Source organism: Entelurus aequoreus, linkage group LG05, assembly GCF_033978785.1.
Source record: "Entelurus aequoreus isolate RoL-2023_Sb linkage group LG05, RoL_Eaeq_v1.1, whole genome shotgun sequence".
In the NCBI taxonomy this organism is placed as follows: domain Eukaryota; kingdom Metazoa; phylum Chordata; class Actinopteri; order Syngnathiformes; family Syngnathidae; genus Entelurus; species Entelurus aequoreus.
In genome coordinates, this window is record NC_084735.1 from 60,173,142 (window position 1) to 60,186,433 (window position 13,292).

Genomic DNA, 13,292 nt, shown 5'->3' on the forward strand with positions numbered 1-13,292 from the left:
TGGAGATCTCTTTTTTCCTTCCTAGCTGCTTGGATCTGGTACCAAATCACGGCGTGGCGAAGTTGGTAGAGTGATCGTGTCAGCAATCGGAGTGTTTCTGGTTACTGGGGTTCAATCCCCACCTTCAACCTTCCTAGTCACGTCCGTTGTGTCCTTGGGCAAGACACTTCACCCTTGCTCCTGATGGCTGCTGGTTAGCGCCTTGCATGGCAGCTCCCGCCATCAGTGTGTGAATGTGTGTGTGAATGGGTAAATGTGGAAATACTGTCAAAGCGCTTTGAGTACCTTGAAGGTAGAAAAGCGCTATACAAGTATAACCCATTTATCATTATTTATTTATCATTTATTAGTATGCTCCAGGCAACCAGAGAATCCAGGAATCCCTGCTTTCTGTACAGATGTATCAATGTACTTATTCCTTACCAGGTATGTGGACAGCCTCTGTGCTATTATTCTGAAAAATATTTTTCCCTCAACATTGAGGAGGGAGATTGACCGGAATTGACTTATGTCAGTTGCATCCTTTTCTTTTGGAATTAGCACACCACCATCTCTTCGCCATGCCTTGGGTATTATTTCCTTCCACCACACTATCCTCATGAGCCTCCAAAGAAAGTGTAGAACATCCAGGGCGTTCTTATAGAGCTTGTATGGGACACCATTAGGCCCAGGAGCCGATGCTGCTGATCTCATCATTGTTGCTACATTTTATTTAACAAAACGCTAGTATGCCAAATCAATAATCACTACACTCAACAAAAAAAGGAAAGGCATATGATTTTCACTTACACGTAACTGTTACGGTGTTGTATTGGTAAGAACTCTGAATGGAGAGATGGCGACAACACAGAGGAAGTTACAACAAAAAGATTTGATGGAAAAATCCACAAAAACACAAGAATAGCGGCGAAGAAGAGGGAACCAAAAGTGCACAGCAATTACTAGACAAAAATAGTGAAAAAAGGCTACAAAAACAACTAAGTGAGCTGCTGGGAGGAACCACGAGCGGTGAGTGCTACTCGTGAGCATGAACGATCTAAAAGGCATTAGCAAAAAGAAAAACACATACCAAATAGAACTGGGCCCAACCTAGCTTGAACAGCGAGGGGTTGCAAAGAACACACTGACTGATGTGGTCGCGACTGCAGGATAAACACTCTGACAACTAGTCAGCAGCAGCCAAGCACTTAAATTGGGGCACGTCTTAACCACATATTGCCAGAAGCTGCTGCCCTTGGTGCCTCCTAGTACCAGCTTCCAGGGACCCTTGAACTGTGTGCCCAGTCAAAAAAAACTGGAAGGTAGATCTGGGGGAACATCCTTGCATGCGTCTGTCACACGCTTCTCCACCTCCCACTAAAGACACCAACATTCTGAGGATGATGGGTGCTACAAAAGACTATTCAGTCAATGGAGAGCACATTTTGGACAAAGCCTTTGGTTCTTGTTGCAGGATCCTGGGCAGAAAGTGATGGTGAATTTAAAGCAGGTGAGGAATAACGCCAGACGTGCCTGGCGAGGGTTGTGTCGGTGTGCAGAACAGATGTAGGCCAGGTTTTCATGGTCAGTGTAAACCACGAATGGGTGGCTGGTGCCCTCCAGCCAATGCCTCCACCTCTGCAGGGCTAGTGCAATGGCAAGAAGTTCTGGATTGCTAATTTCATACTTGGGGACAGGCGATGGGACAAGAAGGCGCAGAGGTGCAATATCCCATTAGTAGGGGACGGCTGGGAGATGATTTATCATTGTATATAATAATAATGATGATAAGAAAGCTAGTTATTTGATTAATAAAATAAGGTGGGAGTAAATATGTTTCACTTCTTACCACTCCTTTTTGGATATAAAAAAAAACCTAACCATTTTGTATAGTTTTCATTTTGTATGTGTTTTCATTGTGAAATATTTGTTTCTGTTTCTGTACCTTACTGTAATGTTATTTTTTCTTTATGTCCAAAATAAACTACTGCTACTACTACTAACTTGTACAACATGTAAAGTACAGAATATCAGAAACTTTTAATCATGTAGAAAAAATATCACCTAGCATCTCTGACAATCAAAGCATGATCGTAAAAATCCACATTTTGTGTTAATAATGTGTGAAACATGGAAGTGTAATTTCTCTCCTCTAAATGAAAGTGCTCCTAAAGCAGGAATACAATTTATTTAATACTACAAAATAGAATATCTGGCGAGACACCAATGCACTGCAAGTATTTGTTTTATTGTCTTTAAAAACGCGTTATATATTTTTCGTGTTGAGCTGTTTCAAAAAGCATGTTTAAAAAAACACATTTCATTAAAGCAAATACATTGTCCAGTCTTTGTATTAAAAACTTTAAAATTGACCTGTCAAGGGTACACTTATTAATGACAAAAATGTACATCTTTCCCCGCTACTTAAAAAACAATTATTTAAACCTTCCCGTACTGACCCCGCATTCATGACTTGGCACGATCATGGTATCACCACTGTGAAAGACCTCTATGCAGACGGAGTGTTCTCATCCTTCACTGAACTCTCTTCCAAATACGATTTGCCGAACTCCCACCTTTTTCGTTTTTTTCAGGCGAGGGACTTTGTAAAGAAACAGTTCCCACACTTTCCAAATCGTCCTCCGGAAACTCTTATAGATAAATTGTTATCTTTGAGCCCTAATCATAAAAAATGTATCTTGTGTTATATACCTCTTTAAGTTCAGTTGCTCCAAACTCTCTATCAGTGATAAGAGCTTCGTGGGAGAGCGATCTTAATACCAACATATCCGATCAACACTGGGACTCTGCCCTGAAACTGGTTCACTCCTCCTCAATATGTGCCCGTCGTAGTCTCATCCAATGCAAAGTAATCCATAAAATTCATTATACTAACTCAAAACTATCCAAAATCTACCCCACTGTTAGCAATACCTGCAATAGATGCAAACAATCTCCGGCCGATCATGTCCATATGTTCTGGTCCTGCTCTAAACTATGTTCCTTTTGGGAGGAAATTTTTGACACAATCGGAAAAGCATACGGTCAAAACTTCCCCCTAACCCATTATCAGCCATTTTTGGCGTATGCCAAACATGTGCCCGGTATCATTAAAACGCGCTGTTGCTTTTACGACCATGCTGGCCAGGCGATTGATCTTGTTTAATTGGAAGCTGGCTCGCCCCCCATCACACGGCCGTTGGATTAGAGAGGTTCTCTACAATCTAAAACTGGAAAAACTTAGGTTTTCGCTAAAAGGCTCGGCTCAAGCGTTTAAAAGCTCATGGAGTCCTTTTTTGCTGTATGTCAACTCTCTTGATTTATCCCCAGACGCAGATGAGGAATAATCTCCCATTTATTTATTATTATTATTTTAATTTAATTTAATTTAATTTAATTTAATTTTAATTTTATTTTTTCCCTTTCTCTCCTTTCACCCTGTTTGTCTGTGTCTGGTTTGTGTGTGTGTGTGTGTGTGTGTGTGTGTGTGTGTGTGTGTGTGTGTGTGTGTGTGTGTGTGTGTGTGTGTGTGTGTGTGTGTGTGTGTGTGTGTGTGTGTGAGAATGTCTGTCTTTGCTGTCTTACTTGTTATATGATTGTGCCATATGTCCCTTGTTAGTGTGACCTGAGTGGGGTGGGAGGGTGGGTGGGGGATTTGGGTTTTAAGGGAAAGGGTGTGAAGAATTTTCTGACTTTAAAATTGTACTGTTTCGACTTGCACTTTTTTCTGTATTTGAAAATGCCAATAAAAAAAGTTGGATTAAAAAATTACATCTTTCTGCGACTAATCGTGATTAATTTTGAGTTAACTATGGACAAAATGCAATTAATAGCAATTAAATATTTTCATTGCTATTAATCACTACTAATTACTCACTATTATGTTAGATCCACTATGGCGTAGACTCTCACAATATTATGCTAGATCCACTCGACGTCCATTGACGCCCGGGGGGGTGTCCCAAATCTGCGGTCCCCTCCAAGGTTTCTCATTGTTATCCCACTGGGTTGAGTTTTTTCTTGCCCTGATGTGAGATCTGAGCCGAGGATGTCGTTGTGGCTTGTGCAGCCCTTTGAGACACTCGTGATTTAGGGCTATATAAGTAAACATTGATTGATTGATTGATAATTGCATTGACAGCCCTAATAAACCGTACCCTCCGAACGATAAACCGCTACTTTGTTGCCACCCTTTAAAACCCTGTGGCTTAAAAAATGGTGCTGCTAATTTATAGATTTTTCTTCGCTGGTAGCCATATTGCAAACAAATTTAAAAAAAGGAAGAAAATACATTGAAAAGGTGATTTTTTATGTTTGTACTATGGTGCCATCTTTTGGACAAGTTCGCTCTGCAGTGTCCTACCATTAAATGTGTTCAACCGGAAGTAGAAGTGCCGTTCAGTCTTCTAGCTTTCCATAGCAAATTTACTCGCATGGATTCTTCATTCATCACTCCAGGCAACGTTTATAAGATTGAAAGTATAGCTAAATGGTTTATACTTACTAAACCGTCCCATGTGTGATGTCTGTAGGAGTGTTTTCATGTATATTTGTATGTGCTATGGTAATGTAATGACATTACTAGCGTCGTTAGCATTAACCAATATGATAACACATTCATGAATGTGATTTTTAGTATTATTAACTTACAATGGCATTCTGTTTGTATTGTTTCAGTTTCACAAATACCTCGGGTAAATTCACTAAAACGTCACTGTAGAAGTATTGAGTCTGTTTAGCTGATTAAAAAGCTAGCTTCTGCAGGCAGTGGGTCAAAGACAATGTTTTGTTTGACCAGCCATTTTACTGCCATGTTACAGGCACCCTTTGGAAACAGTTAAGGTATATAACTAAGTAGTTAAAGGTGCCATATGTAGTGATATGGCCAGAAATGGTACTGCCATCACGGTCAAAATTCTGTTGTCCCCTCTCACTCTCCATGACTGAGGTTGCCAGATATGCAGCCAAATCCGAATCCTACTCCAAGGAACTTCAAATGGCAATCGTCAAGTCCTACGCTGTAGATTTCTCTTGTTTTTGCTTCTTGCAGGACTTAGACTTAGACTTAGACGTCCTTGTATTGTCATTCAAATTTGAACTTTACAGTACAGACAAGAACAACATTTTGTTGCATTAGCTCGTTGTAGTGCAGGATAAAAGAGCAATAAGGTGCAGATATAAATAAATAGATTACTGTACAGATAAATATATTGCACTTTTGCATATGCATCCACGTTTATGGATGTATGTTGTATTGTCTTTATATTCCAGCGAGTTAATCCGTTTTTGGGGGATTATGCAAGATGGTTTACTCAGTAATTATGCCACATTTTACTGATGTCGATTAGCCAAAGGTATTTTCAAAGTTACACAGCAATATTTTTATTGGGAGTTGAGACAGATTGTTGGCTTTACCCTGCTAAAATGTCTAGTTTGACCACCATCGAAAAAATTATATACAATAATATATAATATATTATATATCACATTACTACTTTGATGGCAAGTCAAGGCCAACAGTAAAATTACGGCCACATTTCGTTCAGCATAACTCCATGTTGCATCCAACCTCGACGCACTGCATTATATATTATCTTCCATGTATGTACATCACCATCTTTCAGTGCAAAGTGCAATTTTATGAGCCAACCCACGTTACGCAAAAACCATGTTACGCATAAATCATATAGCCTACTACCATGTCAATACACAAAGTAGAAAATCATGACATGTAATGCATTATATTGTGCCAAGCAAATCCATCCATCCATCCATTTTCTAAGCAAATACCACCCCATATGTGCCTGATGCACATACAGTACCATCCATCCATCCATCCATTTCCTACCGCTTATTCCCTTCGGGGTCGCGGGGGGCGCTGGAGCCTATCTCAGCTACAATCGGGCGGAAGGCGGGGTACACCCTGGACAAGTCGCCACCTCATCGCAGGGCCAACACAGATAGACAGACAACATTCACACTCACATTCACACACTAGGGCCAATTTAGCCAGAAACCGCAATTAGCTGTGCTAATGTTGGAACGCATTTTCTCAGTATATCAGCATATTGAAAGAGAAATTGGAATACACATCGACATACACATTATTGGTATTCGTATTTCTGCATGACAATGTTTTAACCTTCTCTAGTAATATGTAATATTCAGCCTGCTTAACTTTCTGTAGTTGAGGACTATCAATCAGAACAAGAATATACACTTTTTTTTCAATCTGCCAGGAATTGTCCTATTACTCAATTGATGCACTAGCATTTATTTAGATAGAAACATAACAAATAGTACAAAACGTCTATGACAGAGCATGATCGTAATGTAAGAATGTTTTCAATTGTGTTATGTATTTAGAGTGGATATAACGTGTTGCGCCATAATTTTGAAACTGTAAGTGTGTGATTGGTTTGAGACGCTGTCTTGACGGCATGAAAGTCTCCGATAAAAAAAAAAAAAAAGTTCTGCCCTCCGTCTTTATTTTCTGTTGAGCTTTGATGCCATCTGACTAAAACAGTTACAGTAACAGTCTACCTTTTTATGATTAATGCATTAAATTAATCCAAACACGGAAGCGAAACTTAACCAATCTCTTTGAATGCAATCTCGGCAGCAGGCTGTTGCTCCAATGTTAAGCCTCACAGCGATCATGGATAAAAAAAATAAATTGTTATGTTTTGTCAGGAGAACTACTTGTCATGTCTTTGGACCTGGTATTTCTATAATGTACCCTTTTCTTTGTCGATTTCTGATCGCTATTTTCCGCTTGTGGCTCATCAGTAAATAGTGAAAACAGTCAAATGTTTCCTTTCTACGGAATGGCCCGAGGGTCAAAAAAGAGTCAGTATTTAAAATAATGTTTGTTAAATATATAGTAAAGACATGTAATTGTTTAGTGTAATAAATTATTTACCTAATTAAGACAAATCTTTGTGTTTTTATTTGTTATTATTATCAACATTTAATTTTTGTTTATAGTGGCGCGCTTTTTTGAAATTTTTTTTGTTAGTTTGTTTAATTTCTACAATTTTCCACGGGTCCATAAGAAAAGAGCTGTGTTCAGCAAATGGACCCCATGGTTTTTTTTCATGTGTTACACATTGTTATGTTAATTGGAAAAATATATATAATATATTTGTTGAATATATGGTCCAATGAAAAAACATATTATGTTAATTGTGCTCCATAGTGTCATAACACTATGCATGTTGTGTTAAATACATAGTACAATGAAGAATACATGTTATTTAATTGTACTCTACAGTGTCAAAAATAGGGATGATATTAATTGTATAGTTTGCTAAAAATGTACATGTTGTTAATTATATAAGAATATACATGTTATGTTATTCAAACAAATTCTCCATTACATGTTAAGTTAAGAAAAGATAGATGGATTTTTGCTGAATTGTTGATACTTTCTCTTATGTCTTATATTATGTAATGGATTAACATAAGGATGTGAAACAACACTTATCATCCATGCTTGTAACAATAAGCTTAAATTAATTGAGTTTTTATTACAGTTGTCATTTTTTACAGTCATCAATCACCAACATATTACAAACAGGCTTAACTCTTTCTTGATGTAGGATTTGACACATTATGTATTAGTTTGAGTAGTCATCATCATCATCAGTAGTGCGTTATAGTGTATTATTATATTTTAAGACTAGAGTCAATGTCCTCCTGCATGGAGTGCATCTTTATCTGGACTTTGCTGAGTGTTTACCTGCTTGGCTTCCCAGCAACACTGAGTGTCTCGCATTAGGGGGTCTTGTCTCTAGCCTGGAAACCAAGATGGAGTCAAGGAAACACAACGCTCAATGAGCAAGATGGCATCTATTAGTCAAACTCATGAAAGCTTTTCAACAAAGGTGTGTGTTTCACTGTCATCAATTCTTGGCGCTATTTGCTTCTTTCTTATCTTGCAACTTAAGAGCAAAGAGGGGATTTGTTCCTTTTAAGACTTGACATATATGCGGGAAATGTCTTTGTTTTTGTTCTTGCAGTGCCAAAATAGTTTCTCCCAAGTGGAAATCTTTTAAAGGGCTGCGCTTGCTGTGGAGGGATAAGATCCGCCTGAACAACGCAATCTGGAGAGCATGGTTTATCCAGTGTGAGTCTCCTACACTTCGATACTTTCATACTACACAATACATGGGATGGGTACCGAATCCGGTACTTTTTTGGGCACCGACCAAATCCCGCCGGTACCTAACAGGCACCGATTCACATAAAACCCAACGGTCCCGTTTGTGCGTGACGTCACACCCATTTTCCAACTTGGCAGGCTCTCTGCACTTCGGCACTTGGCTTTCACTCCAGCAGCATTGAGAGTGGACTCACCTAAACTACCTCTAGGTAATGCTGCACGTTTCAATGCCAACAAAGAAATTAACTCAAAAATGCTCCAAAATAACCTAGGAAGAATCCACTTTTCCAAAATGCCCTAGCTTGATGCTAACATAACTTTGCTATTGACATGCTACTGATAAGCATTAGCAATATTAACTTTTTAATTTTATTATATAAAAAGGTCAGTAAATGATTTTATATAATTGTAAATGCTTTGAAGTGGGAAAGGGGTAGGATTAAATAAGCTTTGCTTCTTCCTACTCCTTTTCGGGCATGATGTAAATGAAATGATATGAAATTGTGTGATGTATTATGATGTAAATGTGTTCATGTTCGAAATAAACTAAAAGAAAGAAAGAAAGAAAGAAAGAAATAAAGAAATCTGGGACGGCGTGGCGAAGTTGGTAGAGTGGCCGTGCCAGCAATCGGAGGGTTCCTGGTTCGATCCCCACCTTCTACCAACCTAGTCACGTCCGTTGTGTCCTTGAGCAAGACACTTCACCCTTGCTCCTGATGGCTGCTGGTTAGCGCCTTGCATGGCAGCTCCCGCCATCAGTGTGTGAATGTGTGTGAATGAGTGAATGTGGAAATACTGTCAAAGCGCTTTGAGTACCTTGAAGGTAGAAAAGCGCTATACAAGTATAACCCATTTATCATTATTTATTTATGTTAATGAAAACTACAATCATAATGTGCATAATAAGAACAATACTTACAGAATTAAGTAAGTAGGGCGCAACAGACAGCAAAGACTGAAATTAACAACACACCCTAAACTTTAAACTAGTGCCATAACGTCTAACGTCTTTGACGAGCAACTTAGTGTCGTATCGGCAACTGAGACTCAGAAATTTGATGATAAAACAAGATACAACAACTCGACAGCATATATCATAATGAACTGCAAAAATGTTTTTTATGAAAACAAAAGTACCAAAAATTGGTACCGTTGAGTATCTGTATAGATTCCCAGGTACCGGGAATTGGTATCGTATCGGTTAAAATGTGAGCGGTACCCATCCCTATACATTGCTCTATGCTACTGTATACTACTGTACAATACTACACACTACGGTATACCGTATACTACTTTATACTACTGTATACTATACTACTGAACAGCAACATATACACTTTATACTTCTTACAATACTTTATACTCCTGTATATGACAGCAAACTACTGTATCCTGCTGTGAACAACTGTATACTACCATAGATTACTGTATAGTATGTATATTACTGTGTATGACTGTATACTACTGTATATGACTACTGTATATACTACTGTACACTTAGTTGCCTACTACCATATACTACCGTATACTTCGACTTTATACTATTGTACAGGACTGTACTATACTACCGCATATTACTGTATACAACTGTACTCTACTGTATACTGTAGTATACTACTGGACACTATGCATATACTACTGTACACGACTGTACCCGACTGCACACTAATGTATACTGCTGTATACAACATTATACTACAGTATATTACTGTTTGCTACAGTACGCTACCATACATAACTGTACACTACTGTATGCTACAGTATACTACTGTACACTACATTAAACTACTGTATACTGCAGTATACTACAGTATATTACTGTTTACTACAGTACACTATTATACACGACGGTACAGTCCTGTATGCTACAGTATACTACTGTATACAAAAGTATACTACTGTACATTACCTTACACGACTGTACACTACTGTATACTACTGTACGTGTGCTATGCCAGATGTGGAGAAGAGGAAGAATCCAGTTTGTGGTTTTGTTACCCCGTTGGAAGGATCTGAAGCAGATGCGCACAGAAAGCCTGAAGTCAGTGAAGTGTTTTGTGTTATTGTTTTACTCCTAAGGCATGATGGGAAGTACGGAGCTAACACATGATTGGTCAATCCAAACAGGCCATTGTTCTCGAGGGCAGTTACTGGAAGCGGCGGATTGAGGTCGTCATCAACGAGTACCACAAGTGGAGGATATACTACAAGAAGAGAGTTCGCTTTCATGTATTTAATTTTATTTTAAAATTTTTAACCTCTAGTTTTTTTGTACATGATTGAAATATTGATAGTATGTTGATTAATGGCAGTTTTCTTCTTTTTTCTTTTCTTGCAGCTTCAGAGAGAGAAGGATGGCATTTTATCAACCCTACAAGAGGTATGACCAATTATTTTACTGTACACATCCTTAAGTAAACTTACTAAAGCAATACAATACAACGAAGAAGACAAATATCACACATTGTCCATTTTACTCATAAAATAATGCACAATTATTGAAGTTATCAAAAAAACTAGGACTTTGATCTTACTTTCAATTGGAATGTAACGATAAACTCCTGACAGTATTACCGTTTTAAATGAAAATGATGGTAAAACTGTGTGATTGATGATCAACTCGCACACTTGTGATACTACTCACTTACTGTAGAAGCAAGCCAGCGCTAACTCACCAGTTAGCTTACATGCTTACATGAAAACAAGAGCCATTAACATATTTCCCCATTAGGAAACAATGTACTACAAAATAAACACATAACTGTCAGAACAATTAAAGTATTTAGTTGTGTACATTGACCCTAAAAGCTCTGCTCTCAGCACAGAATTACAGATCTATAAATATGATTAGGAATGTGACGCAGTGTCTACAACAGGAAGTGAACACGCGTGATGTTACATAAATAGGAAGCGAGTGCCCAACGCCGGTTTTTCCATCTTCATTAAAAAAAAAACCAACAACACTAGAACCTTTACAAATGAAAAGAAAATAATATAAACATATTTAAACACTCAAATAAAAATAAAATGGGTCTTAAGAAGCCAGGACAATATTTTATGTTTCTTCTGCCAGGAAAGTATGCTGTTTGTATTTGTTTTAGTTAATCTTTTAAATATAACTTGGTTAAAAGATCTTATTGTGTGTATAACGACCAAATTTAACAATAGAATGATAATAATAACCGTGGTATTTTGGTCACAGTAACTGTGATATGAAATGTTCATATTGTACATCCCTACTTTCAGCAACCCTAACCTGATAATAGCAGGGTTATTAGTTTCTCCAGGGACTTTTTAGTGTGATTGTTGCAAAGAGTTGTGATGTTTAAGGCGTATTCTGCCTCAATATTGGAATGTTTGATTGGCCATACAAAATATTGGAACATGTGATAGTCCATACAAAATGTATGATTGTCCACACAAAATATTGCAACGTATGATAGTCCACGCAAAGTTTATGATCATGCATACACCATACAAAATATTGGAACGTGTGATTGTCCATACGAAATATATGACCCTTCATACAAAATATTGAAAGGTCTGATTATCCATACAAATTAAGTGACTGTCCATACAAAATATTTTAACATTATGATCTCTCAGCAAGTGTTCCATGCAGGTAACTGAAGAAAACGTTGACGGAAAAAAGAAGTCATTAACGACTTGCGTCATGGTCCAACGTGTGGGCAAGTGTGCATGTAGATTGCCAGCAGTAATAATAAACCCCCTGCACATTTTGAGACCTTCTCTATTTGGCAGGAAATAGCTGCAGAATTTAATGTCATTTAATCAAATTTGACCTACTTCCCGTAGTGCTTTATGACAAAAATGATCTGCAGGTTCAGCAGTGACGTCAACTTGCAGAAGCAATCGAAAAATGAGAAGAGAAAGAAGCAGAAGATTTGCGTTCAATTCACAATCATACACTTGCATGGATAGTAATTGCTCAAGTATGGAAACTAACTGATTAACTGTGAAAACTAACTGATAAAGTACATGGAAACTAACTGTTTTTAAGTTTGGAAATTAACTGAGCAAGTAAAGGAATACTAACTGATCAACAACGGAAACTAACTAATCAAGTACACAGAAACTAACTAAGCAAGTACAGAAACTAACTGCTTGTGTACGAAAACTAACTGATCAAGTATAGCAACTAAAGGATCAAGTACGGAAACTAACTTACCAAATACACAGAAACTGATCAAGTGTCAAAATTAACAGAACAAGTACATGGAAACTAACTGTTTAAGTTTGGAAATTAACTGATAAACTACGGAAACTAACTGATAAAGTACGGAATTTAACTGATTAAGTACAGAAACTAACTGATCAAGTACGGAAACTAACTGAGCAAGCACAGGGATACTAACTGATCAAGAACGGAAACTAACTAATCAAGTACACAGAAACTAACTAAGCAAACACAAGAACTATCTGCTTGTGTACGAAAACTAACTGATTAAGTATAGCAAATAAAGGATCAAGTACGAAAACTAACTGATCAAGTACATGGAAACTAACTGATCAAGTACGGAAACTAACTGAGCAAGTACAGGGATACTAACTGATCAAGAACAGAAACTAACTAATCAAGTACATGGAAACTAACTAAGCAGGCACAGGAACTAACTGCTTGTGTACGAAAACTAACTGATCAAGTATAGCAACTTAAGGATCAAGTACGGAAACTAACTTACCAAATACACAGAAACTGATCAAGTGTCAAAATTAACAGAACAAGTACATGGAAACTAACTGTTTAAGTTTGGAAATTAACTGATAAACTACGGAAACTAACTGATAAAGTACGGAATTTAACTGATTAAGTACAGAAACTAACTGATCAAGTACGGAAACTAACTGAGCAAGCACAGGGATACTAACTGATCAAGAACGGAAAGTAACTAATCAAGTACACAGAAACTAACTAAGCAAACACAAGAACTATCTGCTTGTGTACGAAAACTAACTGATTAAGTATAGCAAATAAAGGATCAAGTACGAAAACTAACTGATCAAGTACATGGAAACTAACTGATCAAGTACGGAAACTAACTGAGCAAGTACAGGGATACTAACTGATCAAGAACAGAAACTAACTAATCAAGTACATGGAAACTAACTAAGCAGGCACAGGAACTAA

At 37.5% G+C, this 13,292-nt stretch overlaps 1 protein-coding gene across 4 annotated transcripts in view; it reads left to right on the forward strand.

Moving 5' to 3' along the window:
* The window catches only part of LOC133650827 (carbohydrate-responsive element-binding protein), a 92,334-nt gene that overhangs the window by 9,388 nt on the left and 69,654 nt on the right, over positions 1-13,292 (forward strand). For 3 of the 4 annotated variants that reach the window (XR_009826317.1, XM_062048504.1, XM_062048502.1), the window contains exons 2-5: positions 8,001-8,107; positions 10,102-10,184; positions 10,271-10,372; positions 10,482-10,523. Coding sequence is in view for 3 of the 4 variants with exons in the window: in XM_062048504.1 (XP_061904488.1) it covers positions 8,001-8,107; positions 10,102-10,184; positions 10,271-10,372; positions 10,482-10,523 (334 nt within the window). In the remaining variant the exon portion in view is untranslated. The remainder of the gene's footprint in view (positions 1-8,000; positions 8,108-10,101; positions 10,185-10,270; positions 10,373-10,481; positions 10,524-13,292) is intronic. The other variant, XM_062048503.1, reaches the window with a different exon arrangement.